Genomic DNA, 20,447 nt, shown 5'->3' with positions numbered 1-20,447 from the left:
GGTCAGTCAAGCGTCGGGACGGGCCTGTGCTGGTGTACGCTAATAGGGGCCAGTCTGCCAGCAATGCTAGAAATATTCCATATTAACTTGTACTTTGTTTCTATGTACTTGTTTGGGGTACGTTCCGCCTCCGGCGACACAACACTCTGGCGGGATGGAACAGCAGCCTGAACTAGGACATCACACTGTCTACCTGAAAGAGGGCAGTGACAGCAATCTGCAGCAGGTCCAGGAGGGGCTCGGTTCCACTCCAGTCTACGGGCCATGTTCGCTCTAAACTGCCCCTTAAGGCTCTTGAACTTGCTCGGCCTCCTGACAAAGTACGGCGCGGTGGGTTCCGGCTTCAGCTCGGCCATCTGGAGTCCCAGGTTCCACCTCCAAACCCGCAACAGTTTTGTCAGAGGTGGTGCCAGTTGCAACGCTGGTACCGGATTTTCACTCCCACATCTTATGTCGAGCAAGTAGCATTGAGATGTGCCGGTGTAGAGGGTTGGTTGAGGTGTTTGGTGGCGTTCGTGACGGGTGGTCATGCACTTCTTTTTATGTCTTGTCGTTCGAGAGGTGTTCGTCCATACCAATATAGGTAGGAAAGCAGGATTGTTCACCTGCACACGAGCACGATGTGGATGGATGAGTACGTTTGATTTATGGTTTATGTGTAATTCTTTTGTTAATTAGGACGGACTTTTTAAAGGTGTCTTTTGTAAGGCTGGAGGAGCCTGCAGATTTATCTGGTTTCAGGGGAAATGGGAGAGATGATAACATAGCGCCTAAGAGATGTAATTTTTGTAACCTAGTGAGTGTCAAAGAATTGTTTTATTTGTAAGAGAGTTGGTCATTTGATGCGCAATTGTCCAGAATGTAGATGGGCGATGATTCACCGCAATAACTAAGTTTAAGGAGTAGCAGAGTGAAATTAATGGCTACAGTGGAGTTATAAGCAAGAATGGTGGGAACAAGCCAAGCAGCGGAGGCTGCGTCAGTGACTACAGCGGAAGCTGTAGCCTCTCTAACAGAGCAAATTCGGGTATTGCCGGAGGCGAGGATAAGTGACAAAGAAAAATATGAAGAATTAGCAAGGAGATTTGAGGCACTGCGAGAAGGGAAACAGGTCGTGGAGTGTCATAGACGGTTTGACCCAGCAATCGTGGCATTGATTAACCCCTTTCCGGTAAAGCAATTGAGGATATGTCGGTATTCCTTAATAACATTATCACTATGGCTGAGGCCAATGGGTTGTCGGATGCTGTAATGTTGAGAGTGGCGAAGTTGCACTTGATAAGGGAAACCAAGTCGTCCATATTGTATCATGAAACGTTGAACAATGTGGGGATGTTTTCAGAGCTTGAGGGTGGGTTGCGCCAGAGGTTCCAGAAACAGGTTTTTTCGTGAAAAGTTACGCGCATTAGTTAATGAGACAGTGGAGGTTTTCTCAGGCAGGATTCGAGAACTGAATGCACAAACTTTCGAATTGTCACAGAATGGGGGAGACTATTTTATTTGTTCAGAAAATTCGATAGAGACTGAGTGAATTGTCCGGAATTTTTGAGGATGTCGTACGATGCAGTTCAAATGGTTCAAATGGCTCTGAGCACTATGAGACTCAACTTCTGAGGTCATTAGTCCCCTAGAACTTAGAACTAGTTAAACCTAACTAACCTAAGGACATCACAAACATCCATGCCCGAGGCAGGATTCGAACCTGCGACCGTAGCGGTCGCGCTGTTCCAGACTGCAGCCCCTTTAACCGCACGGCCACTTCGGCCGGCTACGATGTAGTTGTAACTTGTAGTGGAAAAGATGTGGTACAGGGATGTTTCGTTGCTTTTCTTCGTAGGGCGAGTGATGATTTGCCCTAATCGACCAGTTTTTTTCTGATAGTAGTACATGTGAAGTTGGATTGTTCCTGGGGATTACGAATGGCTCAGATTGTGAGAAAGAGGAATTATTGATACATTCCTACTTCCAGAAGGTAGGGAGGCATTGGTTATATTCGGTATTTCCGCCGATATGGGTGTTGGTCACTTGTTATACCAATCAGAGAGCGGATAAAAGAAGGAGGTTGCAACAGCAGAAGGATGTAATAATTATAAGTGGTACGATTTGTGACATTGTGGGGGAGGATTTCCGTCTTCCAGCATCATGTACGGGTGAAACAGCTTTAACTTTGTCACAGAGAATGTTGTTTTATCTGGAAGGGGTTCTAGAGATATTACCAGTGCAGAATCTAACATATTTGAACTCCACGTTACACCTAGAGTTTTTGGAAACGTTGCATTCCTTTATTAATGCACAAAAAGGATCTATCTCGGCTAAGAAAGTACTGGAACACGTTCGAACGTTACAGTAGCATCGGAGCCACAGGATAATGACAGTGAGCATTTCAGCCACAGGGTGTGCCTTTCTTCTATTTTTCTTGAGTATAGCTTTGTGGAGAATGTGGAAACGAGCACCAATGGAGGAGGTGCCAACACATCAGTTGCCTACGGCATGGGTAAACGGTGTATAGGTGTAGAGTTAATTTTTTGATGTTTCAGTCTGTAGAATGCAAGTTTTGTGAACAGGTTATGTTTACGCAGCCACAGGCCATGTCTGTTTTATCTCGATTCGGGACGGGTGAAAGGAGGGAGGTGTGTTGCGCTAGTGTCAGTCCTAGTTGAGGGAAAGGGAAATATTATCGAAAGTCAATGAAGACGCGGTTCGACGATGGAATCTTCGGCCGCTGGCAGAGTGTGGTAACAGTCGACAGCCAGCGGGGCAGGCAATGTAAACGTGGCACTGGCAGGCGCAGGGCTATGACGACAGTATTGCATGCACGATTTGTTTTGAGTGGTGCAACAACGAGGCAGGAAACCGCAGTGTTTCTTTGAGTTATTGCGATGTATGAGACAGGGCACTAGACCAGAGCCAGGAGGGCGATTTGTAAGTGGCTGACATGTGCGAATTTATCTGACATTACGTCAAAAGCGAGGGGAAAACCAGTATAAATAGACAGGTGATTTTAGCTTGGGACAGAGAAGTGTGCAAAGTCAGTCGAGCATTGTGACGGACCTGTGCTAATCTACACTTATAGAGGCCAGTCTGGCAGCAATGTTATGACTATTCTACATAAACTTGTACTTTGTTTCTATGTACTTGTTTGGAGTATATTCCGTCTCCTAGGACACAACACTGGGTCGGAACCGAATGGCAGCCTGGAACTTGGAGATCACTGAAAGAGGACAGTGGCTGTGGTCTACAGTGGGTCTAGGAGGGGCTCGGTTCCACTCCAGTATACGGGCCACGTTCGCTTCCCACCTGGCGTACCGGGACCCCGGTGAGGCGTACACTGAGGGAGGCGCAGCAGCGCTACCACAGCGCCAGTGGCGGCGGCGGGTGTTGCCATCCGGGAAGCACCACTAGCGGCAAGTTGTGGCACCACATCCAGGAGGGCGCGGGTTTGAGTCCGGTCCTACCCTGGGAGCAGCGGCGCCCCAAGGGCCACGGGTGACCATACATCCACCTTCGTCCCATAGTCGGACAGAGCAGGCCAAACCATAGTCGGACAGAGCAGGCCAAACGGGGTGGAGGGCGGTGAGGACCAGGGACTATAGCAGTCTCCGGAATCGCGAGCAGCTGCACAGCGCAAGACGCGACTCAGGCTGGCGGCGACTGGGCAGAGTGCGGCTGGCTTCCAGCTGAGCGGCCTTGATTACAACAGCAGCAGCATCGGCATACCAGGAGTTGCTCAGCCGGCTGAACTCGTGGGACAGCACTGCAGGTGACACGCCGACACTACGCTGCATCCATCGAATACTGTGAATTAGCTGAATAAAGCAATGCTACCGATACCGCTGTATGACTGAGCACTGCCCCTTGACACTCTTGAACTTGCTCGGCTTCCTGACGAAATACGGCGCAGTGGGTCCCGGCTTCAGCTCGGCCATCTGGAGTCCCAGGTTCGACCACCGAATCCGCAACAGTAGTCATGTAGATGTACATCACTTTGCTGCTCTGCCACACGGGACTAAGACACGCATCCACCATAACAGTTTGGCATCTGCTACCAACGGATCACCATAACGCCATAGTCACAGGCAGTTCTCAGAGACAATCTATTACAGCAACGAGACAGTACATGAGATTATCTTACTTTCCGACATTTGTATGAGTGATGTTTCTGTGAAGCACCATAAGTTTTGTTCATTTAACACACCTGTGTCTAAGTCAGCAGATATTGTCAGCATCAAAATCAAATCAGCCAATATGAAGTTTATGAGTAGCCAAGATTGATCACCATCTGATATAGGTTCTACTTTAGCCAAACCTGAAGACATTCTCTTCTACACGATGGTTTACCAACCCTACTAATAAGTTTTTGGACTTCTGTGACACTGAGAGAAGTCCCTTTAGTAATGATTCTCCCATCAAAATTCAAGTGTCTTACGTCAGTTGCTCTAATGGAAACTTTTACGTCCGGTGCAGCTTTCTGAACCCTACTATATTGACTTGCTGTACTCGGGTCATCTTAAAACTACGGTTGTCTCTGACTTCCGCGCACTGGCACGAATTCTGATTTCAGCACTTGATTAAAATCTAAATACCTAAATATCACCACTTGGTTCTCACCAGACGCTCTTTAATAAACGGCCACAGACATACTACTTCGTTTCCTACCTCTTTCTACTGTTTCTCATTTCTCATAATTCCAGAACCAAGTACAGTGAAAATGAGTGAGGTCAATGAGTGAACCTACCTCTGTCACGTATATGTGTGTGAATTATTTGTTGGTTTTGCATCTCAGGTTTTTAAATTCTACTTTCCAGTTCATCCCTAACATATTTGTACTGAACCGATGACAAACCATTACGTATAGGGTGTTTGACTAGTTGCAAAGGGTGAACGAAATAATACGGCAATGAAAATGAAGTGTTCGTTTGGATGGTATACACACATGCACTTCCTCAGATCCAACGAATTATTTAAAGGGGGCAAGGACATCAAGTGGGCTGACTTGGACCAGGAGAGGCACCACAGGACGTTTTAATTTTGACTGTCTATACTTTTACAAATAAATTCATAAAACTTTACCTGCATGACCAGGAAGGATTCAAGATTCACAGTCATAGCAGTGGAAGGTCTAAAACATAATAAAATATTATTTCTTTTACATGTGAAATTTAATCATTTTTTCGCTTACTGTTGGCCGCATTTGTTGCTATAGGCACACTTTTTTCATAAGTAAGAGAGATTCTTCGATGAATTTTGTATAGCACACAAACCATGTATTAAACTCCAGAATTTTCCAAATCTATTAAAAACTGTGGTAAAAATTGAGATAATTAACTACAAATTTTGAATTTTTTATAAACATGAAATTTAAAATGTAACAGCTCATTAATTTTTTCATAAATTAAATAATCTCTAGAGTTTTATGCACCTGTAAATATGGTTTGTATCCTGTGCAAAATTAATCGAAAAATCTCTCTTACTTATGAAGAAAAGTGTACCTATAGCAACAAATGCAGCCAATAATAAGTGAAAAATGATGAAATTTCACATGTAAAAATATAATATTTTATTATGTTTTGGAACTTCCACTCCTATGACTGTGAATCTTGAATCCTACCTGGTCATGCTGGTAAAGTTTTATGAATTTATTTGTAAAAGTGTAGGCAGCGAAAATTAAAATGTCCTGTGGTGCCTCTCCTGCTCCAAGACAGCCAGTTTGACGTCCTTCCACCCTTAATAACGGCGCTTGAGAAATAATACATTTGCTCAGTGTACGCAAGTTTATTAAAGAACATATTCAGTCATATACTTTCCTATAGGCTTTATCAGGATAATAAGTAACAGACGACTGACGACGAACTATGAAAGGGGACCTAGTATCAGAAAAAATTCCGAATTAATTCAGCTTCGTGTTAATGAAACGTAGTTATTCCAACTTCACTTGACGGTATCTAATTTTACCGTTTAACTCTTGTTTCGACTGAACAAGTGAACAAGTGTGTAAGAATGCATGACTCAGTTGTCTGTAACCATAATATCGCAGAAAAAATGGTACAAAGTAACAATGAAGTAATAAAACAGGTGGATGAGGGTGTAAAACCGAAAATGCAGATAAAATATCTTCTGGACCATCCAAAATTTTTGCCGTTTAATATCCGTTGATAACTTACACTATACTTTTGATTCTGAAAATGACTATCAGCTATCACATATGAATTTTCAATTAATTAAGCTGGGAAAGGGAAATAGGATTCGTGTTAATGGAACATACCTATACGAACTTCACTTGACTACCTCATTTTACTGTTTACCTCCACTTTCCATCAGCTTCAACAGACTAAGTGTGAATGAACGCCTGACTACATTATGTGCAACCAACATATTAGACAAAAAATAGTACAAAGTAACAACGACGTAATAAAACAAATGGATCAGGTGTTTGTGACTGTCTGGACAACAAATGAAATAATCATGAGAGTAATCAGGGCCTGCAACCTTTTGGTAAAATGGTGCGCAATGTAAAATACAAACCAGTATTTATATATATAATGACCAATACACACTGATTTGAATTTTACCTTTCGCACCAGAGAGTGAGTGAGAGAGAGAGAGAGAGAGAGAGAGAGAGAGACAGATACGGATTTTCAAGGTGAAAACAATCGGAAACCTTAGGGTTGAACAGCGCGAAACGTAGAGCAGTAAACTGGGAAGTAGTAGGAAAGATGAAGAACATGTGAACGAATCCGGAGTAGAAAATGTAATTATGACTTTAATTGCGACATGTAGCCACATGAAGATAAAAGAAGGAGATCGAGATGACGAGCGAAAGCAGTAGTATTATTGTAAATAGACTGACAGTAAATGGTGAAGTTCAATTTCCGAGAATTGTAAATGCGTGTGCAGGTGTGACTCCTGCACTTGATGGTTCCCATATGAAAGAGCAGCTAAGGGGAAAATGTAGAAACACTGAAAGAAGTTGCAATATGGGCCGCAGATCTCCAGCTTTAACGATGTGTGACATCTAACAATTACATTCAATCAATTAATATTTTTCCACTTGTTCCTATAAGCATGCTACGGTTGCCAATCTTTTAAGGTTGAAATCGACCAGATTCAAATCATAATTGTTGACTGCATCAACACTGAGACATGTAATTGAATATTTGGGGGTGCGTTGCTACATGTTTTGAAGGTAACTTGCAACAGCGTCGTTTATTGCATTCGATATTTTGAATCGAACTGATACGATTTAAGGATTTAGAAACCAAAATTGAAACGTTTTCGCATAACATGATGCCTTTACATACCTATTGGTTAACTTGTTTTGGGAGGCTAAAATTACCGTGAAATGCCCGATTACAGTTTTTCAGGGCAAATAACAGCCTGACTTACCCGTTACTTTCACCTGGCACGATTCTGCACGTGCAACTCGGTATGCACTTCTCTCTCCGGTCATCCCCAATTTCTGTGCCAGGTTCGTAGGTTTTCCCTCTGTAGTAGCACTTTGTGTTGTCCGGAGACAGAAGAGAACCTGGCAAAACAACAAATTTCTGTCACTTTTACGTATGGTGTAGGACTAGGTGAGTACAATTACATTTTTCAAATTGCAGCTTCTTCTGTCTTCGAGAGGTTGATGCTACTGTGGCTGATTTGTTTACTACTTGGTGCAAATATTGACCAGACAATCTAACTGTGTAACGTGTTCGCTTAACACCTTTAGCGTGCACCAAAAATACGGGGATGCGTATTGTTTTGAATGGAAGAATCCATGGCGTAGTTGAGCGATCTAACTGAACAGAATTTTCAGGGTTCCATATCTCAATCGGTAAAAACGGAACGGTTATAGGATCATTTTTCTCTCCGTCTGCCTGTTTGTTAGTTCTACTGTTCAGACCCCTTTTTCTCAGGTACGGCTAGAGGTATCAAGTTGAAATTTTTCACGTGTGAAAAAGTTATGCTTCGAACTCAATGGAGTCAAAAGATACAAACATTTATGTCACATACTTTAACACTGGAAAACTCACACGTAAAAACCTATGGGTACTTCTCGTTGATCTAGTATATAAATTTTCAGAAATCACGGTATCACGGTACAAGTAAAGGATCAAGATCAAAAATTACGAGGGCCGTTCAGAAAGTAACCTCCGGTTGATTTAAAAAAATACACCAAGTTAAATAAAAATATTTTAATATATACATCTTACAACTACATCTTTGCACTATTTTTCTACATAGTCTCCATAGCGATTGAGGCACTTATCGTATCTCTTCACAAGCTTTGAAATTCCTTCTGCATAAAAATCACCCGCTTGTGCCTGGAGCCAGCCTGTGACCGCATCTTTGAGCTCTTCGTCGTCATCAAACCGCTGTGACCCGAGCCATTTCTTCAAATGCATCAAGAGGTGATAATCACTTGGCGCCAGGTCTGGGCTGTAAGGTGGATGGTTGATAACGTCCCACTTGAAGGACTTAAGAAGGGCCGTTGTTCTGCGAGCAGAGTGAGGACGGGCGTTATCGTGCAAAAAAACGATACCGGAAATCAGCATACCACGGCGTTTGTTCTGTATAGCCCGTCGTAACTTTTTTATTGTTTCACAGTACACGTCTTGATTAATGGTCGTACCACGTTCCATGAATTCAACCAACAACGCCCCTTTGGCATCCCAAAACACCGTTGCCATCAGTTTTCTGGCAGAAAAATCTTGCGAGGCTTTTCTTGGTTTGGTAGGCGAATTTGAATGTGCCCACATCTTTGATTGTTCTTTTGTCTCAGGGTTCACGTACTTAATCCAGGTTTCGTCACCGGTCACGATTCTGTTTAACAATGGTTCTCCTTCGTCCTCATAACGTGACAGAAAGTCTAATGCAGAGGCCATTCTTTGAGTTTTGTGGTGGTCGGTAAGAATTTTGGGCACCCATCGTGCACAGAACTTACGGTAACCCAATCTTGCTGTCACTATCTCGTACAAGAGAGTCTTAGAAATCTGTGGAAAATCAGTAGACAACTCCGACATTGAGAAACGTCGATTTTCACGAACTTTTGCATCAACTGTCTGAACGAGTTCGTCAGTCACCAATGATGGTCTACCACTCCTCTCTTCATCATGAACGTTTTCTCGTCCACTTTTAAATAAACGTACCCATTCACGGACAACTCCTTCACTCATAACTCTTGGTCCGTACACAGCACAAAGCTCACGATGAATAGCTGCTGCAGAATATCCTTTGGCTGTAAAAAACCTTATGACAGCACCCACTTCACATTTGGCGGGGTTTTCTATTGCAGCACACATTTCAAACTGCCACAAAAACTAAACTAGCGCAGGTACGACGTTCACTCGACCACGGCTTGATGCCGACTGACCTGTTGAGTGCATGAACGCACAGATGGCGTCGCTACTCCCCCCACAACCCGCACTGTGACCAATCGGAGGTTACTTTCTGAACCGCCCTCGTACATTACACGAAAAAATAATATTTTGGTATTGGTTATCCGTCTGTCTGTCTGTCTGTCGTTCTGATAATTTCCCCCTTTCTCAGGAACAGGTAGACGTGTCGAGCTGAACTATATATCACATGCTCATTTCTACGGTAACTGGCAGTGTAAAAAATGTATTCTTGTTAGCCAATGCAGTCAAAATACATGGCCATTTGTGTCATATATTTTGATGCTGGCAGATCTGGCAAGGAGCAAGGCTTTGCAGTACAAGTAAAGGAATAAACCCAAAAATCGTTAATGTGTAATTATATTAGATGAAAAGAAATATTTTTCTCGTTTGTTATCCAACTGTCTGTCTGTCAGTCTGTTAAGTATCGATATTGATAACATGCGAAAATCGTCGATATATATATATATGGCCATTAAAATTGCTACACCACGAAGATGACGTGCTACAGACGCGAAATTTAACCGATAGGAAGAAGATGCTGTGGTACGCAAATGATTAGCTTTTCAGAGCATTCACACAAGGTTGGCGCCGGTGGCGACACCTACAACGTGCTGACATGAGGAAAGTTTCCAACCGATTTCTAATACACAAACAGCAGTTGGCCGGCGCTGCCTGGTGAAACGTTGTTGTGATGCCTCGTGTAAGGAGGCGTACCATCACGTTTCCGACTTTGATATAGGTCGGATTGTAGCCTATCGCGAATGCGTTTTATCGTATCGCGACACTGCTGCTCGCGTTGGTCAAGATCCAGTGACTATTAGCAGAATATGGAATCGGTGGGCTTAGGAGGGTAATACGGAATGCCGTGCTGGATCCCAACGGCCTCGTATCACTAGCAGTCGAGATGACAGGCATCTTATCCGCATGGCTGTAACGGATCGCGCAGCCACGTCTCGATCCCTGAGTCAACAGATGGGGACCTTTGCAAGACAACAACCATCTGCACGAACAGTTTGACGACGCTTGCAGCAGCATGGACTATCAGCTCGGAGACCATGGCTGCGGTTACTCTTGACGCTGCATCACAGACAGGAGCGCCTGCGACGGTGTACTCAACGACGAACCTGGGTGCACGAATGGCAAAACGTCATTTTTTCAGATGAATCCAGGTCCTATTTACAGCATCATGACGGTCGCATCCGTGTTTGGCGACATCGCGGTGAACGCACATTGGAAGCGTGTATTCGTCATCGCCATACTGGGGTATCACCCGGCATGATGGTATGGGGTGCCATTGTTTAAACGTCTCGGTCACCTCTTGTTCGCACTGACGGCACTTTGAACAGTGGACGTTATATTTCACGTATGTTACGACCTGTGACTCTACCCTTCATTCGATCCCTGCGAAACCCTACATTTCAGCAGGATAATGCACGACCGCAAGTTGCAGGTCCTGTACGGGTCTTTCTGGACACAGAAAGTGTTCGACTCCTATCCTGACCAGCACATTTTCCAGATCTCTCGCCGATCGAAAACGTCTGGTCAATAGTGGCTGAGCAACTGGCTAGTCACAATACGCCAGTCACTACTCTTGATGAACTGTGGTATCGTGTTGAAGCTGCATGGGCAGCTGTACCTGTACACACCATTCAAGCTCTGTTTGACTTATTTCCCAGGCGTATCAAGGCCATTATTACGGCCAGAGGTGGTTGTTCTGGGTACTGATTTCTCAGGATCTGTGCACCCAAATTGCGTGAAAATGTAATCACATGTCAGTTCTAGCATAATATATTTGTCCAATGAATACCCGTTTGTCATCTGCATTTCTTCTTGAGTAGCAATTTTAATGGCCAGTAGTGTATATATTTTGTAGAAAACCCTTAGAGCACGAGTTCCACTCGCACCTGGCCCCTTTGTTTCTTCCCACATCCCGGCATCTCCGGCATATCTTCTCTCTTAAGCGTGTGTAGCTGTGTAGGTGGCAGTGACGAGTGCGTGTAGAGTTTTATTGTGAAGTTTATAACGACAATGACGAGAGAAAGAAAGGTTACGCCGCTGGCACACAGGCTGCGCCCCTAGAATACCTGCAAGATGTCTGCCAACCTCAAGGACCCTATGCGACAGATGGATCACCGTTAATACTGCCACACGCAGTCACTCCAGGAGAGACTGCTCAGTGGTTTGCAGTTTCACGTAAGTCGCAGATACAAAGTCAAGCGATCAAGATGTTTATACCACGACCTCCCTTGCTGGCCAAAGCTCTGGCTGAAAGATTCTTCCACTGGAAGGGTTTCAACCGGTTTTCTCCACGGTACACTGTCCAAGCGTGTGTTGGCGACACCGCTTAAGTGAGCGTAGAATCGTTTTCTGTCGTCATACCCACATTCGTATAGGCATAAACAGATTTAACCCCAACTTCAGAACCATAATTGAGAATGTCACTAATAACGTTATATCTCAGTATCTATTATATTACCATCTGTTTTACGAGAGCCAAGACTGTAACTATTTACTTCTATTGAGGAACGTAATTGAGAATTCACATAAACAAAATGTGGGTAAACTGATCTGCGTTATCTGTTGGAACAAAACGTCCCACAATCTTAAATAAAATAATTAAGTGACGTTTCACCAGAAATCTATCCAGATAGTTGAAATTTCACTTTTTGAACTCAGACAATATTGCCTTAGTACGAATGGCAACGACTTTAGCTTTTAATGAAATTGCTTCAGGTTCGTGGTTTTAACTCTGTTCCGAAAATTATATGGAAGAGTGAAACTTCCTGGCAGATTAAAACTGTGTGCCCGACCGAGACTCGAACTCGGGACCTTTGCCTTTCGCGGGCAAGTGCTCCAACATCTGAGCTACCGAAGCACGACTCACGCCCGGTACTCACAACTTTACTTCTGCCAGTATCTCGTCTCCTACCTTCCAAACTTTACAGAAGCTCTCCTGCGAACCTTGCAGAACTAGCACTCCTGAAAGAAAGGATATAGCGGAGACATGGCTTAGCCACAGCCTGGGGGATGTTTCCAGAATGAGATTTACACTCTGCAGCGGAGTGTGCGCTGATATGAAACTTCCTGGCAGATTAAAACTGTGTGCCCGACCGAGACTCGAACTCAGGACCTTTGCCCTCATTCTGGAAACATCCCCCAGGCTGTGGCTAAGCCATGTCTCCGCTATGTCCTTTCTTTCAGGAGTGCTAGCTCTGCAAAGTTCGCAGGAGAGCTTCTGCAAAGTTTGGAAGGTAGGAGACGAGATACTGGCAGAAGTAAAGTTGTGAGTACCGGGCGTGAGTCGTGCTTCGGTAGCTCAGATGGTGGAGCACTTGCCCGCGAAAGGCAAAGGTCCCGAGTTCGAGTCTCGGTCGGGCACACAGCTTTAATCCGCCAGGAAGCTTCATATCAGCGCACACTCCGCTGCAGAGTGAAAATCTCATTCTATATGGAAGAGTATTTCTACTATACACAGCGGTAGCGCTAGAAACTGCCACACATGAAGCGACGGCCAGCACATAGACAAAGATCCTGTCGTCGACTGTTGCCTGCTTCTGCCCTCAACTGAATCACGTAATGAAGATATTGTAGGTAATTCTTGGGAATGTACATCGTTGTGTTACTTTGATTGACATCTAACTGATAGCGTGAATCAGTGTGCATATTGACGTCTTACTATCAGGATCTGTTGTGAACCTTTGTATGATTACTAACAATGTATAAAGTCCGTAAGAAGTGAAAATTATTTACACTCGTTATCATTTAAGAAGACTACAGCGACTAATTATTTTTACAGGAGCTAACAGAAATTCATTTCACTTGTGGTAATTGATGATTACTATATAGAAATGAAAGTAATTTGATATTTATAATTTACGCAAAGTACGACAGCTCGGCCAGATATTATTTATAGTGCTGCACATTCCAAAGGTATGCTTCATCGTTACAATCTTTTTAGACGAAGCTAACATGTTTTCAAGGACATCTTAGGGTATTTTTACTCAAGATAGAGTTTCTCGTCCTCATAATCAGCTAACTGCTCATCAGGAAACTTATTTGATTGACTTCAAAATTAAGTTGTGGCTTACACCTTAACAAAAATGGTTCAAATGGCTCTCAGCACTATGGGACTTAACATCTGTGGTCATCAGTCCCCTAGAACTTAGAACTACTTAAACCTAACTAACCTAAGGACATCACATACATCCGTGCCTGAGGCAGGATTCGAACCTGCGACCGCAGCGGTCACGCGGTTCCAAACTGAAGCGCTTAGAACCGCACGGCCACAACGGCCGGCTTACACCTTAACAAACTGGAATCCTAACAAGATGAGGAAAAACTGAAAGGCAGTTTTTAGCTATGTGTGTGGCCGATTAACTGAACATTGAACTTGTGTTATAGCACTACGTTGGAACCAGCGTTGTATCTTCGCGCAATGAAGCTACCCTAATGAAGGTTAGAAAACAGTTTGTTCTTCTTGTTAAGGATATCGCACACAACCCCAGACAATGCTTTGGGTACCTGTATTAAGAGTCGACGCCTTCACTTTCAAGTGCGATACTCACTGCAGTCGAAGCGTGTAGCACAGCATTCGCTGGAGCCATCACTGCGTTCGCAGCCCAGCTCCTCGTAGTACCGTATGGTCCGGAAGTTGGGACACTCCTCTACTCTACATATCGTAGCCCTGGAATCTGCAAAAGTAAAGATAATGTATATTAATTCGCATGAATGGCTGCTTTCCCCAGTAAACGCTCACGAGGAGTCAAAATGAAGGCTCCGTAGTAGTATATGATATAAAAAACAACAACGTAGATTAGAATATGTAGACAGCGTGTTGCTCTTGAATCTCTTCCGAAACTCTCTACAGTACGACCACTTACCTTTAAAGACGCTTCAAAGTTTCTAGTTTCGTAAAACTGTGAAATTGGAAATGTCTGTTCCCAGGTTTTTTCAATTGAGAATTCAAAACACTCGCAGCCCAAGTATTTTAAGAACTGTTGAAGAGGTTTGCTGCTACGATCAGCACGGATTCAGAAAATATCGTTCTTGCGCAACACAACAAGCTCTTTATTCTCATGGAGTAATGAACGCTGTCAGAAGAGATCTCAGTCAGGTTCCATATTATATTTTCTGGCAGATCAAAAGTAAGTGTCGGACCGAGACTCGAATTCGGGACCTTCCCTTTTGCGCGCAGGTGCTCTATCAACTTACTATTACTTACAGCATTAGAAAATTGCAGGAAGATCTGCAGCGGATAGGCACTTGGTGCAGAGAGTGGCAGCGTAGACAAATGTAATGTATTGCTAATCCATAGAAAGAAGGATCCTTTATTGTATGATTATATGATAGCAGAACAAACACTGGTAGCAGTTACTTTTGTAAAATATCTGGGAGTATGCGTACGGAACGATTTGAAGTGGAATGATCATATAAAATTAATTGTTGGTAAGGCGGGTGCCAGGTTGAGATTCATTGGGAGAGTCCTTAGAAAATGTAGTCCATCAACAAAGGAGGTGACTTACAAAACACTCGTTCGACCTATACTTGAGTATTGCTCATCAGTGTGGGATCCGTACCAGGTCGGGTTGACAGAGTAGATAGAGAAGATCCAGAGAAGAGTGGCGCGTTTCGTCACAGGGCGGCTATTTGCTAAGCGTGATAGCGCTACGGAGATGTTTAGCAAACTCAAGTGGCAGACTCTGCAAGAGAAGCGCTCTGCATCGCCGTGTAGCTTGCTGTCCCGGTTAAATGAAATGGGCAGCGGAATGGTCACAGATTTTGATTCCAAAATTGTCAAAATGTAGAACAAAGGAATATAGTACAAGACGAATGGGTAGCTGTATGAGATGACATAGTGAAGGCTGCACAGGATCAAATAGGCAGAAAGAGGCCTTTGGAGAAAAGAAAAGCATCTGTATGAATATCAAGAACTCAGATGGAAAACTAGTACTAAGCAAAGAACGGAAAGCTGAAAGGTGGAAGGAGTTTATAGAGAAACTTTGCAAACAACATGATCTTGAAGGCAGTATTATAGAAAGAAATTCCTTACAGAAGAATGGAAAAACTGGTATAAGGTGGGCTCCGGGAAGATCAGTTTGGATGCCGGAGAAATTTAGTAACACTTGAGGCAATTCTGACCCTAAGACTTCTCTTATAAAATAGGTTAAAGGAAGGTAAACCTACATTCACAGAGGTAGAGAAAGCTTGTAACAATGTTTCGAGAGGGTGCGTTTCTGGATGAGGTATCGAATATATTGCTTCCCCCTACTTATGCGTCCCGAGGAGACCACGAATGTAAAATTAGAGAGATTCGAGCGCGCACGGAGGCTTTCCGGCAGTCGTTCTTCCCGCGGACCATACGTGACTGGAACACGAAAGGGAGGTAATGACAGTGGCACATAAAGCGCCCTCCGCCACACATCGTTGGGTGGCTTGCGGAGTATAAATGTCGATGTAGATGTAGACTACCCAACTACGACTGTGGACTGGTGCTCATAGCCCTGCTTCAGCCAGTACCTGTTCTCCTATCCTGCAGGCTTCACAGAAGTTCTCCGGAGAAACTTGCGGAATTAGCAAACCTGGAAGAAAGGACATTGCGGAGACAATGCTTAGCCACAGACTGGGCCATGTATCCAGAATGAAATTTTCACTCTGGTGCTGATGTGAACCTTCCTTGCAGATTAAACACCCCCTGCAAGTTTCGCAGGAGAACTCCTGTGGTTAGGAATGTAGGAGATGAGGTACAGTCCAAAGTAAAGGTGAGAAGAGGGGGTTAGAACGTCCTGCTTGAGTAGCTCAGTTGGTAGAGGACTTCCCCGCGAAATTTAAAGGTGCCGAGTTCAAGTCTCGGTCCAACACACAGTTTTAATCTGGCAGATTCCATTCTGATACCAAATTTCTCAATTTCCGAAAGGCTATTAACACCGCTGCTGCAAGAGTCTTCTCATCAGATTTCGTGAGTGTGAAATATCGTCTCAGTTGTGCGACTTGATTCGCTATTTCCCGTCAGAAAGGTCATGCTATTAATTGACGGAGAGAAGAACAAGGGATATCTTGCGTTCCACGAGGATGTGTTGTAAGCCCTCTTCTCTTAGTAAGCTACATTTAGGAGAAAACAGGAGCACATATCTTCGATTGTTTGCATATAACTCTGCGATTTACCGTCTCGTAGCGTCATAATAACATCAAAACCAATTGCAACATGATTCAAACAGAATATCTCCATGGTACGGAAAGTGGCAATTGACTTTAATTAATGTAAAGTATGAGGTCATCCACATGAGTACTAAAAGTAATCCGCTAAATTTCGGTTTCACGAGAAATCACAAAAATCTAAAAGCTGTCAGTTCAACTAAATACCTGGGAAGAAAAATTACGAACAACTTAAACTGAAAGCTTTACACAGATAATGTCGTTGGGAAGACGGACCAAAGACTGCGTTTTAATGGCAGCACGCTTAGAAGATGGAACAGATCCGCAAAAGAACTGACTACAGTACACTAGTCCATTCCTGCCAGAGCACTGCTGTGTGGTATGGGATCTTAACCAGATATATTGAAGGTGGATGTCGGAAAAGTCCATAGAAGGAAAGCGCGTTTTGTAGTAACGAGAAATGGGGGGATGGGGGGGGGGGGGGAGAGAGTGAGAGAGAGAGAGAGAGAGAGAGGCCGAGAGAGAGAGAGAGAGAGAGAGAGAGGGAGGGAGGGGGGGGGTGTCACTGATTAATATGCGAATTGGGGTGGCAATCATTAAAACAAAGGCGTTCTTCGATGCAGTTAGAAGTTTTCGCGAAATTTCAGTCTCCAACTTTCTCCCACAGGTGGGAAAGTATTTCGTTGGTTCCCACCTACATACGGTGTATTGATCGTCATAATAAAATAAGAGACAGAGCTCACTCGGAAAAATTTAAGTATTCCTTTTTATCGCCCGCTGTTCGAGAGTACAAAGCTATAGAAATAGCGTAAAAGTGGTTCGACAAACCCTTTGCCTGGCACTAAAGTGTAAACTGCAAAGGAGTCATGTAGATGTAGATGCAGATGCCTGGTTGGCAGTATAGGACCCGTAGCTTCCATCAGCAAATTCTCAGCAATCGGAAAAGTTGCTAAAGCAAGCTACCAACGCTGTAACATGGAAATATTTGTTACTCAAGTGGGTGTGAGTGATAGATTGTACGTCAATAACACCAGTCATAACAGAAGCAACTAGTACGAAACGCCACCTGTCTTTTTCGTGGCTGTATCTGTGGTACTGTGCGAAATCTCGATTGGATTACAACTCCTTCAGCACTGCATTGTGTCAACACTACTCGGCGCAAGAAGATCCCCATCAGAGTGGAAGAGGTTGTGCTTAGCTCAAGTTAATGTTTCAGGCACGGAGTGGTATGCTGCGTACTTTACAGAAATACCGATGACGTCATATCACCATCAACGTAAATCATAGCCTGACCTCGTGATCGCCGACGAACGTGCCAGGGTCATCTTGTCTCAATTCGTGAGATTCGTAAGGCGTTCTTACTCCGAAGGTACTGTATTTAAACTCGCCTTTCCTCCCAGATCACTGAGGCTTGTGAGCTAAATAATGCAGATGAAAGAAAAGTGTGGGTACACTACATCAATTATGGAAAGCGTGTACATTCACTAGTCCAGCTATTGAGGCTGTAAAAGCACGTGTACACTTCAGTCTTATTTATAGTTTCCGGTATCATTGTTTTTTTAACAACAATCCTCTTGAGTTAGGCGATCGTGGGGGAATGTGGGCACAAGTAATACAAGCAACAGGAGGAAACCAGTTACTGGTATATCGTCTTCTTAAAATGTCAAAAAAATTCTTCCCTAACAGAAAATAATAATGTGCTACGTCCAACAGAACTCTGAAGATGTGATTGAAGCAGCTGTTTAGCTTCCCTAGGCAATTGTGGAAACAAAGTGGTTATTTGTAACACATTCCCGTCTCGCGTTAAAAGAGTAGCTTCGCTATTTAGACAGATGTCCCACTGTTCTAAAGATTTGGTCTATATTCGAAAAAGGTGAAGATCGAATCCCGGTTAGGTCGAACGTGATATCAGATGAACGCTGCATTGTTCCTTCAACATAAATGCAGTTGTTTCCTTCCCTCATTCCTGTCCGCTGAATTCGTCTCTGAAGGTCACGATATTGACGAGGCGTGTGCCTCTAAGACTACTGGATATGGTCGCTGCTTTAGGGAATTACTTTTAAAGTGCGGCACTCATTTTGCTGTGTCTTGTTTGTTTCAGCTGTTTGTCACTGAGAAATATACGGGCACTTCAGAGAGAGAGTGTTGCGATATTGATTCCATATCGATTCCACTACATTTTGAGCTTACTTGCTGGCGCAAATACTCTTTAATGATAATAGTTATTGAGTTTTTTGTTAGTTGGTTTCTAGCATAAATCTCGCCATAATTACCAAACACGTGGATAGTAATCTCCCGCTACAGCATCTCACATTTCAAGGTTTATCTTATTCCTTTTTCTCAGGCGTAATTCCCCCTGCGTTAGGAAGATCTGCGAGACTATCTGCCACTTTTCCGTTCAGTTACATGACGTCCATGTGATTATTATATGAGCTTCTCATTTATCGCCAGAAGCGACGTGTAGAGCGGGTGTAGATCATGTATACCTCTCACCGCTAGTTTTTCTGTGCTAACTAATGTGTTCCTTACACTAGGTGTACATGAATCTTGTTGAAACATGTGGTGAAATAGGTGCTGGAAACATCCAAAGCTAAACTGAATGCAGCGAATAAAAATATGGAAAATAGTCTACCAAACAGGAACGATAAAGTCTAAAAGTCGTTTCCTTGCCAATACCTTTACGAAGCTGAGGATGGTTTGTCGACCGAAACTGGTTGTGTAAATAAAGATTTTTACCAGCAGCTCAATGCGATAATATGACATTTTTGGGCCGCGCAGGATTAGCCAAGCGGTCTGAGCCGCTGCAGTCATGGACGGTGCGACTGGTTCCGGCGGAGGTTCGAGTCCTCCCTCGGGCATGGGTGTGTGTGTTTGTCCTTAGGATAATTTAGGTTAAGTAGTGTGTAAGCTTAGGAACTGATGACTTTAGCAGTTAAGTCCCATAAGATTTCACACACATTTGAACATTATATTTGACATTTTTGAACTTATTTTTTTCTCCTCTATGCCGCCTACACAATTGGTATATCCCTGCCACATACGCAGTATGGGGAGGATATTTCTTCCCTCATCCAACCAACTACAGCCATATCCTTTCCTTACTTCAGTACCGTAATATTTCTCTGAACCTCGTGACCACCTAACTTCAACAACCAAACCTTCTCTCTTTCCTTTCTCGAGCATACATCTATCGAGCAGACATTTTCTAGCCCTGCGTCATCTCTGTGTTACTATTGAACTTCCGAGTCTTCATCCGAATTGTTGAATCCATTTTTTTCGCGATGTTTGAACGAACGACCCAGTTTATTCTTCAGGTGCTGCGAGCTGTGCTATTATAATGCACTGAACAACCTGTCTGCCTGTCCGAAACCACCACTTTTATGAATCATGTGGAGGAAACCTCAGACGCTATACCTCCCCCTTTCTACTCCCCTCCTGTTCCCAGATATGTCCACACTGCTTTTCATCCTCTCTCTTCTACCCCTCCGGCACGTGCTGTCAGAAGGTCGTGGTACCCGTGTTCCGTAGCCTCTTCCTATACATGGCACAGTACTCACCGGCAGTGGCTGTGAAGATCACCACCACCAGCAGCAGGGAGACGGCAGACACACAGCGGGCGCCGTTCATGTTGGTGTCGAGTCGATACTGAAGTGAACGCCAGGTGCTGACCGCGCTGTATATATACAGCCAGGAAGGCCAGGCGAGAAGCGTCACCGTGCGAGTGTTGAGGGGGTTAGAGGGGGGGGGGGTCGAGAGAGAGGGGGAGGGGGACGAGTCGAGGTCACCTGTTTCATGGTCTCGCCTCCACCTCTAATTGTGCGCCGACACTCGCAAATCTTGTAATTACGGCTGTTGAGCGCAGTCCGCATGTCTACGAAAGACTGATCGGAATCTGACACAGTGTGTTTCGGATGC

General features: G+C 44.0%; 1 protein-coding gene across 1 annotated transcript in view; it reads right to left on the bottom strand.

Annotated features, from left to right (window-relative positions):
• Nucleotides 1–20,168, bottom strand: part of LOC124595845 — a 53,554-nt gene extending 33,386 nt beyond the window's left edge. Inside the window, exons 1-3 of the mRNA XM_047134747.1 lie at nt 20,090–20,168; nt 13,946–14,071; nt 7,384–7,522 (exon numbers count right to left, since the gene is read on the bottom strand). Coding sequence (XP_046990703.1) covers nt 7,384–7,522; nt 13,946–14,071; nt 20,090–20,159 — 335 coding nt within the window. The 5' untranslated portion in view covers nt 20,160–20,168. The remainder of the gene's footprint in view (nt 1–7,383; nt 7,523–13,945; nt 14,072–20,089) is intronic.
• Between the last annotated feature and the right edge of the window lie 279 nt (nt 20,169–20,447).

This window comes from Schistocerca americana, chromosome 2, assembly GCF_021461395.2.
Source record: "Schistocerca americana isolate TAMUIC-IGC-003095 chromosome 2, iqSchAmer2.1, whole genome shotgun sequence".
Lineage (NCBI taxonomy): Eukaryota > Metazoa > Arthropoda > Insecta > Orthoptera > Acrididae > Schistocerca > Schistocerca americana.
This window is presented reverse-complemented; position numbering and strand designations above follow the sequence as displayed.